The sequence below is a fragment of the Pteropus medius genome, unplaced genomic scaffold, assembly GCF_902729225.1.
Source record: "Pteropus medius unplaced genomic scaffold, Ma_sr-lr_union100, whole genome shotgun sequence".
Taxonomy (NCBI): Eukaryota; Metazoa; Chordata; class Mammalia; order Chiroptera; family Pteropodidae; genus Pteropus; species Pteropus medius.
The window spans coordinates 21,370,028-21,383,286 of NW_024349803.1; the positions used below are offsets into that span (position 1 = coordinate 21,370,028).

At 59.8% G+C, this 13,259-nt stretch overlaps 1 protein-coding gene across 4 annotated transcripts in view; it reads right to left on the reverse strand.

Annotated features, from left to right (window-relative positions):
• The window catches only part of CACNA2D2 (calcium voltage-gated channel auxiliary subunit alpha2delta 2), a 137,458-nt gene extending 131,052 nt beyond the window's left edge, over positions 1-6,406 (reverse strand). For all 4 annotated transcript variants that reach the window (XM_039837863.1, XM_039837866.1, XM_039837865.1 and 1 more), the window contains exon 1: positions 6,192-6,406. In XM_039837863.1, coding sequence (XP_039693797.1) covers positions 6,192-6,406 — 215 coding nt within the window. The remainder of the gene's footprint in view (positions 1-6,191) is intronic.
• Positions 6,407-13,259: the final 6,853 nt, after the last annotated feature.

The following is a 13,259-nucleotide window of genomic DNA, read 5'->3' on the forward strand; positions in this document are numbered from 1 at the left end:
CTGTGCCCCTCCCTCTGCTGAACAATTAGGCTGATCAGAGCTCGAAGTGGGTCAGTCTGGGAAGCAGTTTCCAGATACCCAAGGAGTGGCCAGAGGCCAGCCTGGGAAGTACAGGCCCTTGCACTGGGGGAGACGAGCCCCTCTGGGCTGGGGGTCAGGCCTCTCACCCCACAGCTAGAGCAGCGTGTGGGGAGGAGCGGGAAGACCCTGGGCCTGTTTTCTTAGGGCACTGGAGTGTCTGAGTCAGAGGGCCCTGGAAGAGGAAGCTGAGGCCCAGGGGGAGGAGTGGCCTTGTCCAAGGTCACCATCGTGCTAGCTACTCAGCTGAGAGGCTTGGGAGGGGACTGCTTTTGACGGAGGGTCCCTAGGAACAGGCCAACCTAAGGTGACGAACCTCCGGTCTCCTGTATGAAGATCCCCGCCCCCACCCCTCCCCAACACACACACACATACACCTAATCCCAGCTAGATAGGGTCTCCCAGCTGGAAAGGCCCCACCCCCAAAAGCTCAGTCATCAGCACCGGCAGTGGCCAGGGGCCAAGTGGGCCAGACCAGCCCCAGAAAGAGGGAGCCCAGGTGAGGTAGAAGGGGAACTAGGTGGTCCATAAGCAGGACCAGGGCTGGAGACACCAAACCAATGGCCAGAGCTCTGTAGTAGCAGGGCAGGGTGTCAGGCCTGGACGTCGGGAGCCTGGATGACAGCATTCTTCATCCCATTAGGTAGCTCCAAGAGACCCCTGTGGGGACCCTGGGGGCATCTCAGTTTGCACCTGTATTGCCAACTCCCCCTCTCTCAGCCACAGGCAACTTGGGAGGCTCTCAGATTACACAGGACAAGAGAGGAAGGGAAAAGTAAAAAAAAAAAGCAAAAACCACACACACGCCTCCCTCTGGGAATACGAATATCGATTCTGTAGCTTCTTGTTTAGACGGGAGGCACCAGAAGGGAAAAAAAACCCAACATGACATGAAGCGAAGTGCCCCAGTTGGCTAGAGGCATGTGGTCAACAGAGGGAAAGCCCCCCACCCTTGCCTTTGGAGGCCCTAATGCTCCCTTCCAGGCCTGAGGCCCTGGGCCCACTCACCTCAAGACACAGGTCACCAGTTCCAGAGGCAGAGCTCAAATCTGGAGGCCCGAGAGGGCAGCAGTGGCGGTGGGGGGAAGGGGGAGGTTATACCGGAAAGAGAAGGAGAAAGAGACCATCCCCCAACCCACAGACAACACGACTCTGCCAGACAGGGCCCATGCCACGTGCCTGCCTGCGCTGACTCGCAAAACTTCAGCTGCCCCTCGACTAGTTCCCTAGCCATGAGAACCCTGGTTCCCTGGACCCCCAGGTCCCACCTGTCCAGACAGCATGAAAACACAAGAGTCTAAAGGTCCAAGTCCTCGAAGTCCCCTCAGGGCTGACAACTGCCGAGGGACCAGCCTCAAGTCTCTATCAACAGCCCCACCCCCACCCTATGACCCTTCTGTCTGGAATCCTACAGGAATCTGGAGGGGGAGATGGCATCTCGGCAGCTCTAGATGAGTCCCTGCTGCCCACCCCTCCATGGCAAGCAGGCCTGGCCCATGACCCGAAGCCTCAGAGAAGGGAAAACCTGGTTGTGGAACTCCGTGATGGCCTGTATACGTGGGAGGGGATGGAGGCAGACGCAGGGGCTATGAGCACCAGGGCGACAGGGCAGCCTTGGTCCAGGGAAGGGCCCTTGGGGTGGACTGAGGCCCAGAGAGACAGAGCAGCCAAGTCTTGCTGGGAGGCCTGGACATACCTCATACATCTTAGGCCTCTTCATTTTCTTCCAAAGGTGAAGCATATGTGCCCAGCCCCCTGGCAGGTCAGCCGAGTGACTGACGAATTAGTCCTCACCCAGCCCTACCTCCAGTAGCTGTGGAGCTTCGGGCAGGTCCCTTCATCATTCTGAGTCTCGATCTCCCCATTTGGGGATGGGCATGACCATGGGTTCCGAGCTCAGGGTGGTAATGTGGGTGAGAGGCCTTGCCTGGGCTCGGTGAGGGGAGGCCACCATTGGCCTGGCAACATCCCCCACCACGGTCAAGCTGGACTTCAGAGAGTGAGTGAGGGAGGTGGCCCAGTGTCCATCCTGAAAGAGGTGACATCCCCCATACACGGGTACAGCCTAAGCTAGTGGCGTGATCCAAAGGCATCTGGGGGGTGCGGGTACGAGACGCTGAAGGAGGGCTCTCCACCCCTAAGAAAAGCATGCCAATGAGAGAACAGCACTCGGCCCACGGGAGCAATGTGGAAAGGCTGGTGTGTGGGGACCCATCAGGCTGTGGCATCAGGGCCTGATGCTATCATTACAAGAGCTGCCACGGGGCCCACCCATGGAACCTGCCCTGCCACTCCCTCTCCCATTAATTCTCACCACCAGTTTCTTAAGCAGATTCTATTATCTCAGTTGGGGAAACTGAGGCCAGGTCATCCCAATAGAGAGGGTCAGCTCTGAAGACAAAAGCTTGAGCCCACAGGGCCTCCGCTTGACACCCAGCATGCCCTCAGACTGCCTCGTTCCAGGAGCTGGCGGGGTCCACCCATCCACGTCTGAGGTGCCCAGGGCTGGCAGTGCCCATCTGCACGCAGCAGAGGTGAGGAGGCCCAACGTGACTCAGTCTCTCCTTGGGACAACATGTGGCTTAGAATCCGGAGTGAGGCTCACCAGCAGGCTAGGAGGGGACTCATCTTAAAATGGGACCCCTCCCTTCTCAGGGGTTAGCCTGACAAAGCTGGCCAGGAGGAGGAGCCCCATAAAGGCGGGGCACAGGAGGGACAGCAGCCAAGGGTACCCACCCCCACCCCACCGCCCAAATTCTCAGCCGCAAGAGGAATGCGAGCACCTGGTGGCTCCGCAGGTCAGTGGAGGCAGCAGGGCCACCAAGCCGCACTCCCCACCCCCGCAAAAGCTGCAGCAGTTTGTTGGGGACAGGGACCCAGATGTGCGATGTTGCCTCTCTCTAACAGGGAGAGTCACAGGGAGGTGAAGACGCGGCTCAGAGGCCCAGACAGACACACGTCACCCACCATTAACCGAAGCTAGACTGACGCATGCCTGGTCGCGACGCTCAGGAAAAGGAGCACACGCTCCAGCTGTCATTCATCGGCTGGGGGTCCAGACCCCTCAGGCCCCTCTCTGCTCCCCACCCACTCATCACACACGCCCAGAGGAAAGGAGGCGCTGGCCGGCACCATCACCAGGGCAGAGTGGGGCCAAAGGGGGCAGCCAGGGGGCGGCTCAGCCAGGCGCTCCACCCAGTACTCAGCTGGGACCCCACAGAGCAGCAGCCAGAGAAACCCGTGGATGCCAGAGAACAGGGGACAGAGGTCCAAAAGAGGTGACAAAAAAGGCAGGGAAGACAGGGTGGGCACAAAGAGATGAAAGAGAGGAGCGAGGAAGCCGGGTGGCGGTGGAGGAAAGATGAGACTGGAAGAAGGGCACAGGGGAGGGGCAGGAGACTGACAGGTTTGGGGGAGGAAAAGACACAAGGGGAGGCAACGCAGGGAGGGCGCAGGGAGGGCCGCCCCGCAGCCAGCAGCGGCCATTCACGGCCACTCGAGCCACCCGGTGAGCGTAACTGGAAGCAGGAGAAAGCAGGTGAAAGGAAGTGGTGCCCTCACTCCATGTCACCCCCCAGACGCACATGTGTATGTGCACACACATGCACTGCGACATGGGGCTGCCTCCCCGCTTGAAACCCTGATCGAGGTCTGGGTGGGATGAGAGAGCCCCCCGAAACCAAAGCCCTGTCCTTCTTCCAGCCATGACTCCTCTGCTCTCCTCGATCCGGCCGCAGCCTTGGTCGCTTCACTTGGTGGGCAGAGAGCCACACTGCCAGAGCAATGACAGCAATAACGAGCACCGGACCCTAAGCCCACACTTGCTTAAAGCTCAGAGGCCTGAAAAGCTGAGCCCCATCGCACTGCCAGACACTAATGAGGACATGACTTCTCCATCTAGGTCCCTCTCCAGTGCCATGAGACTGAGGGAGGGTCCTACTTCCTACCTCAGAAAGCCACCTGTGTCGAAGTCTCATCCTAGCCCGGCCACACTGACCCTGGAGAGTTCAGAGAGGCCACTGCCCCTCTCCCCAGCATCCCCACGGCAGCCTTAGCCTTTATGTCAGTTCAATAAAAGCCCTAACTCTGACTATCTGCGGTCATGCGTGGAGGGGTGGGGGGAGGACCTCTCTCAATTCCTTCGCCTTCCTCCCTCCAAGAATCAATGGGCATCACATCTGCAGGACCAGGGCAGCTGAAGGGCGCCGGCTGTCATGAGTGAAGCCCACCCTGACAGTGATGATATATCTCCTGGTCATTATTCTCGTCTCTCCCTTTCCCTCCCCTAGACCCTTGGGCTGCGCATTTACCCCACCCACCCTCCTTCTCTAATTTTAGTTTCCAAGACATGTCCCAAACCCTCAAATTAGCTCCAACTCTATCGACGAGAGAAGAGAGTCCAGCTGGAAATGTGCCGCTGTCATCACACCCGCCTCACCATGTTCTTGCCAGGGACAGAGGGACAGGTGTCCACTCTGGTCAGGGTCTCACATTGTCCTTCCAAAGGAGACCCTTGCAGGCCCAGCAGCCATCTGACCCACTGCAGGTTGAGAGGGAGCCAGGTGGGAAGGTGGTGAAGAGAGACATTTACGTAAACCTTCGCCAGACGAGCTATCAAACAGCTAGGGGAAAATAACTGTGGCTCGGCTTTGAGGGAAAAAACACAACAAAAAAATAATGCTTTTGCTCTTTTTAAACCTTGTGGCTTAAGTCCATTTTCATCACAGTAAATGAAAGACAATAACACACACACCCACAAGCTCCGAACTTCCACACGATGCTCTTCTCCCTATGTACCCCCCATATACACGCACGAAAAATCCAGGCGGCTGACAGGGGACACGTCCGTGTGGCACCTGTAATTTGCCAACTGATCACCAGCCTGAGCAACAGCCAGGCTGTGCGAGAAGAGAGATGACAAGACAGAGACTCGGGGCAGCGCCTTTCCCGAGTTTGTTTTTCCCTCATCTGGGAGAACCAAAAGCCGGAGTCGGCAGGTTCTGAGGCAGAACCAGGAGCTCCAATCCTTGGGTGGAACTTGTCTGATGACACAGAGACAGACTCTCCCCTTCCCAGAGGCCAGACCCTTCCCCTTGGCCACCAGAAGCTGGGCTGCTCATTTCTCAAACCCCCAGCCTGGCCACTAGTGAAGAAGACCGGGGACAGGTGGCTCCCCGGGGAGCCGGGAGACGGATTGACAGACAGCAAGGTGGTCACCATACCCCAAATCCATCAGGGGCAAAGGGCGTCTGGGCACTGACATAGGCCGGGGCCCTTGCCCTCAGAAATAGCTGCTGCCCTAAAGGCCATAAGCGCTGAATTCCCGATCCCAGTCACAGCTGGCCGAGCTCGCCCGGGAGGAAGGCGAGTTTGCAGGCTCTTGGGGAGGGAGAGAGGCTCAGGACCACGAGAGAAGAGAGAAGAACCGGCAGAAGCCGGCAAGGCCAGGAGATGCTATTTCCCTGTTGGCAGGGGCAGCGGGGGTCTTCCCTGCCATCCACCTTCCGCCCCCACGCCGGCACCTTCACCTCCCAATTGGGCTCACGGGGCGCCCTCCCCCCAGGTGTAGTGGGAGGAGCAAGAACAGGGAGCACCGAGACCCTCTGTGGCACCGGCCACAACAAGGTGCTCGCGTCCTCTGCATTCAGTCCTCCTCCTCAAAGGAAAAAGGCCAACGAAGACAGGTGTGGGGGCGCCCCGCCACCTCTGCTCGAAAGCGCCAGGTTTCCACAGGGGAAGAAACGTGGGGCAGACGCGCGGCTCCAACTCTGCGGTGCAGGGGTCGCCCCCTCACCCGACCCCACGTTCCCCTCTCCCGGGGACAGCGACCAGGGAATCGGTGGGCAAGCTCGGAACCCCCCACCCCCACCCCATCCCAAGGCTCGGGGATCTTGCTCTGCTCCGTTCCGGGGGGCGGGGGGTGGAGGAAGGAGAGGCACCGCGGGGAAGTTTCGCGACGCAGCCAGAAGCGCCGGGACCGCGACTGCCCGCCCTCTGGGCTTGGGGCCGTCACCCCCCGGCACAGCGGGACCCCGCGCCCCCGGGAGCGAGCCGGGGCGCGGAAGGGAGCGCAAGGCTCGGCCGTGGCCCCGCAGCCGACCGAGGCCACTTACGTGTGCTGCTGGGGGAAGCTGTAGGCTGAGGCGCCGGGGGCGGCGAGCAGCGGTAGCAGCGGCAGCGGCAGCAAGAGCAGCAGCAGCGGGCGCGGGGGCCCGGACGCGGGGGGCCGGGCGCCGGGGCCGGGCTGGGGGCCGCGGCGGGGCCAGGGGAGCGCGGTCCGCGCGGGGCCGGGCCGGGAGGCGCCGCAGGTCCGAGCCGGCACCGCCATGTTTCCATTCAAGACGCGGCGCCGCGGGGAGGGGGGGCGGCGGCGGGCTGGGGGGCGCGGGCGGCGGGCGGCGATCCGGCCTCCCCTCCTCCGCCTTCTCGCGCGAGGCCCCCGGAGCTGCCCGGGCCGCAGCGCCTCTGCGGGCTGCCGGCTGCGCGCCGCGACCTCTCCGCCGCGCTGGCTCCTCGCGCTCTGAGCGCCCGGCCCGGGACCGGCGCTCAAATAGCTGCCGCCGCCAACCTGCCGGCGCCGCCCTCCCGCCTCCCTCCCTCCCCCCGTCCCCGGCCGGCCCGCCCCCGCGCGCCCCCGCCGCGGCCGCGCGCGCGCCGGTGCCTGCGCGCCCCTTGTCCTCGCGCAGCTCCGAGCCTGCCCTGCTGGCCCGCGCGGCCGAGCGGAGCCCGGGCGCGCGCGACCTGGGCCCCAGCCGCGGCTCGAGCTCCCCGTGTGCGCCCCTGCCCGCCTGCCTGTCTGCCTCAGATCCTGCGCTCCTCTCCGCCTGCCCCACCCCAACCCCGACAAGAAGAGTGAGCGACCCCCGAGGCTCAGGGCAGGCGCTTACTTGACCTTTCTGGGGGCTCGACCTTCAACAGGCTTGAGGCCTGGAGTCACAGGTTTAATGGTGAAATGGCAGGCTTCAGAGAAACCAGAGAGGAGGCCAGCGGGGCTGCACTCGCCCCCCAGTGGCTGCGGCTACCTTCAAGAGTCCTCTCGGGGTATCGAACCCCTGACAGAAAGGGCCTGAGTCTCCTGGCTCCCTGAGCGAGTACCTGGGTCCGGTTCCAGTTGTGAAGGGCTGAGAATGGCAGGATGCAGCCCTCAGCGACCGCTCGTTTCACCGCCCTGGGGCTAAGCAGGCACTGCGTGCAGATGGGCCCCAAGGCCCAGCCCCCGAGGCTTGCTCAGCCTCTGTTAGACTCCTCCAGCGCCGGGCAGCTGGCCCCTGGCTCCTCCATGCTGCAGGGAGAAGGCTGGGGAGCTGGCGTCCATTCTTGCTCTGCAGCTTGTCTTTCTCTCAGAGCCTCAGTTTCCTCTCTCGTGAATGCTTGTGTGGGTGCCCACCCCCATTTCCAGGATGAAGTGAGAGAAGGACTGAATTGCTTGGTAAACCTAAGCACTCCTGGTTGGGGGAGAGGGAGCATCCCTGAGATTCCCCCAAGGTGCCCTGGGGCCCTGCTCCGCCCCCGGTGCAGATAAGAATGTTCCTGCCAGCCCCGCATGGGGCGAGACCCTCTCAGCAGTAACTACCCACAGACTCTGTGCTTAACTCGAGTAATGGACACTAACCACCTGGGCAAGAGCCTCCACCTATGATATCTGGGTGAGTCATTCACTGCCATGTCAGCCTGAAGAGGATTTGGGGTTGAGGAAAAAGAAATGCCGCCCCCCGCCCCAACTGAGGGGGGCAAAGGTCAGGGGCTAGAACCAGGGCTCAGGACAAACTTGCTCTCCATTCCCGTCTGGGCCGTGCCCACCCCTGCTCCGCCCTCAAAAGCCAGGGCTTGATGAGGGAACAGCTTTGGAGCCTCTTCCTCACCTGACCTGAGTCTTCAAGGGCCAGACTGAGGTTTGCCAATAGGCCCCAAACAGTGAGGCCCCCAAAACGTTATCAAAGGAAAGGGAGGCAGTGCCCTGGGCCCCCAACTCCTGATAGGCCTGGGGGCTAGTGAACGAGAGGTGTTTGCTGGACTCTGGGAGGCCAAGCCCAGCCAGCTTTATGGGGAACAAGCAGGGCCCACCCTCACTGAGCCAGATGCCTGATTGTGCCCATACCCACCTCTGGGCAGGGCAGTCCCTCCAGGCTAAACAGAATGGGAGGGGAGGGGTCTGCATAGAAGAGTCAGTAAGACTGGCCTAACCAGCTACTTCCTCTATGCCCAAGGCGGGGCTGGCTGGTGGCATCCTCCCATATCTGTTCGCTGGACAAATGCCCAAGCTCGTGGCCCCAGGGAACCAGCACAAAGGGTGTCACCCTCCTAGGCACCCTCAGAAGTTAGGTGGGCACCTTTGCAAGGCCAGCTCTGCAGTGGCAGGGTGAGAAGTGTCAGCGGCAGCCTCCCTGCCCTTAGACATGAGGATGGCAGTGCTGCTCCCGAAGAGCACGCGGGCAATCAGGCACCTGTACCCAGGCTGGGCGAGGTGAGTAGGCCTTGGTAGTTGGGCATTTCAGTTCCAGCCTCCACAGATGTGCACCTAATTGAGCCGCTGGCACTGAAGGAAAGGCGGGAGGTTTTGGTTGACAGGCCGTTAAAGGAAGACAAATAAGGAGGGGAGGTAATTGAGAGTAAACAGGTAGTAAGAGTTTACACATCGCAACCTCTAAGGCTCACAGCGTCCTCAGTCTTCTGGTGGCTGACTCCAGCCACAGGTTGAGAACACGGGAGGATACATCAATGAATTGGGGACTTCCATGGCAGGCACATGGACAGGTTTGGCAGCAAAGGCCTGGGCTACCCACCTGGCCAGAGGTGCCTGTGCTAGAAGAGGTGGGGCAGCGGGGGCAGGTAAAGCTGCCACCCACAGAGAGAGGCCTGGTCCTGGCAGCAGGCCGGACTGGTGCCAGTTCTGCATTCAGGCTGAGGGGAGGTCAGCTCAACAGACCAGAAGAGACCTACTATGTGTCAAGCAAGTCCTGGGCTTAGTTATACCACATGCGGGAGGTAGAAGCCCATCAGGAACGTCCATCCAGGACACCTGGGCAGCAAGATCCCCACTCCAGCCTGCCCCCCTCCAGCCTCCCTTCCTTTACCCCTTGCCACGTCACCTGCCAGTGGGCTGGACACTCCATTTTCATAGGGCTTTACTACTGCGGCTCCCTCCACCCGCAAAATTCTCCCTCATCTCTACCACTCGAACCCAGGATATTTATGCCAGGATGCCTTCATGGACCCCCTCAACTAGAAAGGCCTCATTCTGGACCCTTCTCTGGTCTCCACCCACCCACATGCAGCAGCCTCTGTCTTGGTTCAGGAAAATGCCTCCACTCTGGCCCCTTGTCAAGCTGGGACCTGACTCTCCTTGTTCCTGTCAGCCCCTCAGGCTCTCACATAGAGCCCGACCACGGGGAGGGCACAAGAAGTATTGATATAAGGACTTTTGAATGGCTTCTCCATACAGCCTGGGTGTGTCCGGGAAGGGTGGTCTGGTCTGGGTGTAAGAGGTAAAAGCCTTGGCGTTACATACCATAGGTTGTATAGGCAAGTCACTTTGCCTCTCTGAGCTTCTGTTTCTTTGTCCATATAATGGGAGACATGCTACCCACCTGTCAGGGATGGTCCAAAGACTCACAGTGTATAATACCCCAAAGGCAGGACCTGGCCCTCAGCAAGAGCTTAATAAAGGGAACCACAGAGAAACTCGAGCATCCCCAGGATGAGCAGGTCCTATAGGCTGGTAGGTAAGGAAGGCTTCCTGGAAAAGGAGGAGAGATTCCAGCTTGGCCTCACAAGATGAGCAAGATGGAGTGGACATATTAGAGAGGAAAGAAAGGGAGTCACCCCAGGGCTGAGCATAACCGAGCAGGCACCTGCCCTCCCGAGTCCCATTGACCCAGCTCTGCCTTTGCTTGGGTCAGTAGAGCCGGCCCTAGCCTTTCTAAGTGTCCTGTAACAGGCGGCTGTCCTCACCTCTTCTGGTCTTTTCTGATGTGCCTATTCTCTGCCTCCTTTTAGCTGGACTCAGTGGTCCCCAAGGGCCCCCAGCAGGATACAGTCCACATATGGGCTGACTGCCAGCGCTTGCACCTGCCAGCAGCTACTTTGGCTTGCCCACTAGTTCCTTGGGGACATCCAAGAACGCAACGGTCCCACAAATGCCCCTGTTTGAGCATGATGCAGATGCAGCATGGCCACCAGCCAGGGACCCCCCGCCTCCAAATGCATCAAGAATTCTTCAAGGGCCCTCACAATGATTGACCCTCCTCGTGCTGCAGTGGAACCTCCCTGGTCAGACCTCCATCACCACAAGGGTCACTGGACCCAGATTATTTGACCGAGAGAAAATACTGATTAATTGGGTAGGTTCTGGAGGACGTAAGAGGCTCAGCCATTGAGAACCCTTCACTTAGTGCGGGAATATGACACAGGAAAAACACAGTGAATACCTCGAGCCGTGCATAATTGTGTCACGCAGGTGAAACAGAGCATGTGGTTGCTCAGCGCCGTGAGGCTTGGGTGGTCAGGGAAGGCTTGTTGAAGGAATGGGCCTTGAAACTGACACAGAAGGACAGGGAGGACTCGGGCGGATGAATGGCTGGAGGTGGAGAGAGAGCAGGCCTGGCGGAGGGTCTGAGCAAAGGCCCAAGGCAGGACTGGGTTGGATTTATGCAGGGAAAGGTGAGGAGACTGTCTGCCTTGCTCCACTGCTTCTCTAGATGGGGGTGGGGTGAGGGGTGAGGAGCAATGCAGCCCTCTGGGGAAGCTCCTAGCAGAGGCCGGGAGACCAATGACATGGCCTCAAAGGCAGTGTGGGGCCAGGCTTGGCTCAGGGGTGACCATGAGTCAGGATGCTGGGACAGTCTGTTTGCCCCTGCACTCAGGTTCCAGAACCCTGGGTAGCTTCATCCTTGGAGAAAGATCCTGGGCTGTGTGAGTATAGGGACACACAGTGTCACCTTCGCTGCCTCGGCTGCCCTTACTTACAAAGCTCGAGTCCCAGCTCGGGCAGGATGGAGACCGGCTTGCGTGCCCAGCCAGAGGGTCAGAGGGCCTGCTCACACCAGGAGCCCAGTCTTGGTGGTGCCATTTCCACCAGCAGCTGTTCTGGACAGTCTGGAGTCTTGTGCAGAGAGCTCTGGTCCAACTCGCTCTTTTCTGGATGAGGAAATTAAGCCCAGGGCAGGCAGCACTTCTCTCAGGACTATGGTGAGCAAAGACCACCAGGCTTAGGTCTCAGCTCTGTCCCCTGGGGCCCTCCCAGACACTGGGGCCTTCCGAGTCCTCAGAACCCCTCTTGGAAGGACCCTGACCTGAACATCTGCCCCAGGAGGGAGGGCTTCGTGGTGCCACCCCACATCCCACACGCAGTGTTGAGTGTGGTACACAGGCTCAGATGCTGGGCTTGCCCCACCCCTGAGGCCTTCATCCCGCTGAGGCAAGAGAAAATGAGGACAAATAAAAGAGAAATTCTGTCCTCGGAAAAGCATTAGGTGTCTGAACGGCTTCCAAATAAATAAAAGTCTCCTCAGAGCCCCGGCCAGCACTGACAGCAGCTCTAACTCTCCACGAGACATGTTTTTCTGCCTCCAGGTGGAAGCGGAGAGTGGCAGCGGCGGGCTAAGTCAGGCTCTGACGGAGGCGGTCTTCCGTCACCGCCTAACGTCCCATCAGCGAAATGGCCACGGCAAATTGCCTCCTCTGATAGCCGCCCCTCCAGGCCGTCAGAAAGCCGAGGAGCGGGCACTGGCCTCCCTCGCCAGGCTGGGGAAAGGGCTACTGGGCCAGTCCTGTCCCTGCCCATTGCTGGAATCCAGTTGTAACTCTGCAAAATAAGCAAGTCCCTAACTTGCTTATTTTGCATATGAGGAGACTGAGGCACAGAGGGCTTTGATGACTTAAATGAAACCAGCAGGCCAGGCATGTGTCTCCTGAATGAATTAGCTCCGCTCGAAGTGCGGGCAGAATGAGCGAGCCATTCCCCGAGAGGGGGCTCTTCGAGGGCCATCCACTCCTCACGCCAACCACCTCCCCCTCGCAACAGCAGAAGGCGCTTGAGTGACAGCCCTTAGTACTGATGGACGTGAAATGGCAGGACAGATCCAGGCTAGACCCCAGGAAGTACCTCCTTGGGCAACGGGCTGGAGAAACTCCCTGAGGAAAATCCTCGAATCTTCCACTTCTTCTGCTAAGAGCATCTTTGGCTTTTGCCCATCAACCCTTTAGCAGATTAGCCTCTGCTAGGTGGTTGAGGGGAGGGCAGGACCTGGCTCCACCATCACTTAATTTAACTGATGGCTGCTGTTCCTGCGAGGGGCAGTTAGCACTTCATTTGTTGAGTCCGGAAGACGGATGAGGCCAGGTGTTCTTCTTCGATTACTGAAAGAGGCTGATGCCGTGGGAGGTGGCAGGTGGCAGCGGGGCCAGGAGGAGCAGCGAGTCGTGAGAGGCTGGAAGACCCCAGAGAGGCTGCCCTGCCCATTCCGCGAGGCCCCTGCCTCCTGGGGGTAGTGCTGGCACTCTGGACTCTCCCCACTGCGCTCGTTGGACACCAGGCAGGGAGGAGAGAGAAGGCTTTCCGCCAAGAATGAGTCCAGCTTTCCCATTAGCGCTGAGTACGGGTGTCTCTACTCCCAGAATCACGGCGCCATCTGTAGCCCTCACTGCTCTCCCTATCCCCAGGCCTGAGGTGAGGTGGGGCAGGGAGCAGGGAGGAAGGAGGCAGGGACGCTGGTTGGAGAGGCCTGGGGATGTAGATCCCAGAGGGGTCTCTCTCAGCCCCCATCTGTTGTCACAGAAGCCGGGCCATTAGCTGCAAACATAACCCAAGTGCACTTATGGTTAAGCAAGTACCCAGGCCCTTGGAGGAGGAGGGTATTTTCCAGACCAGTTCCCCATGAAATCGTTAATGGCACTGACCCCAGGGGGAGTGGGTGAGCCATTAGGATCTGCTGAGGAAGGTTATGCTGGATGGGAGGTTACTCTGCTGGATGGGGATGCAGTGGAGGCTGGGGACACGCAGGACAGATGAGCTCAGGCTGGGCAAGTGGCGGGGCTGGGAGCTCCAGCTCCTCCGGCCACAAAGGGGCAAAGCAGGCGGGGCTGTTCCTCTCCGTGGAAACATGTTCCTCCCTCTGCCAGCGTGAGGCAGTACCAGGTTAGGCAAATGAAGGCAGCGTCTGGTCTTCACAGGAGGCGCAGCC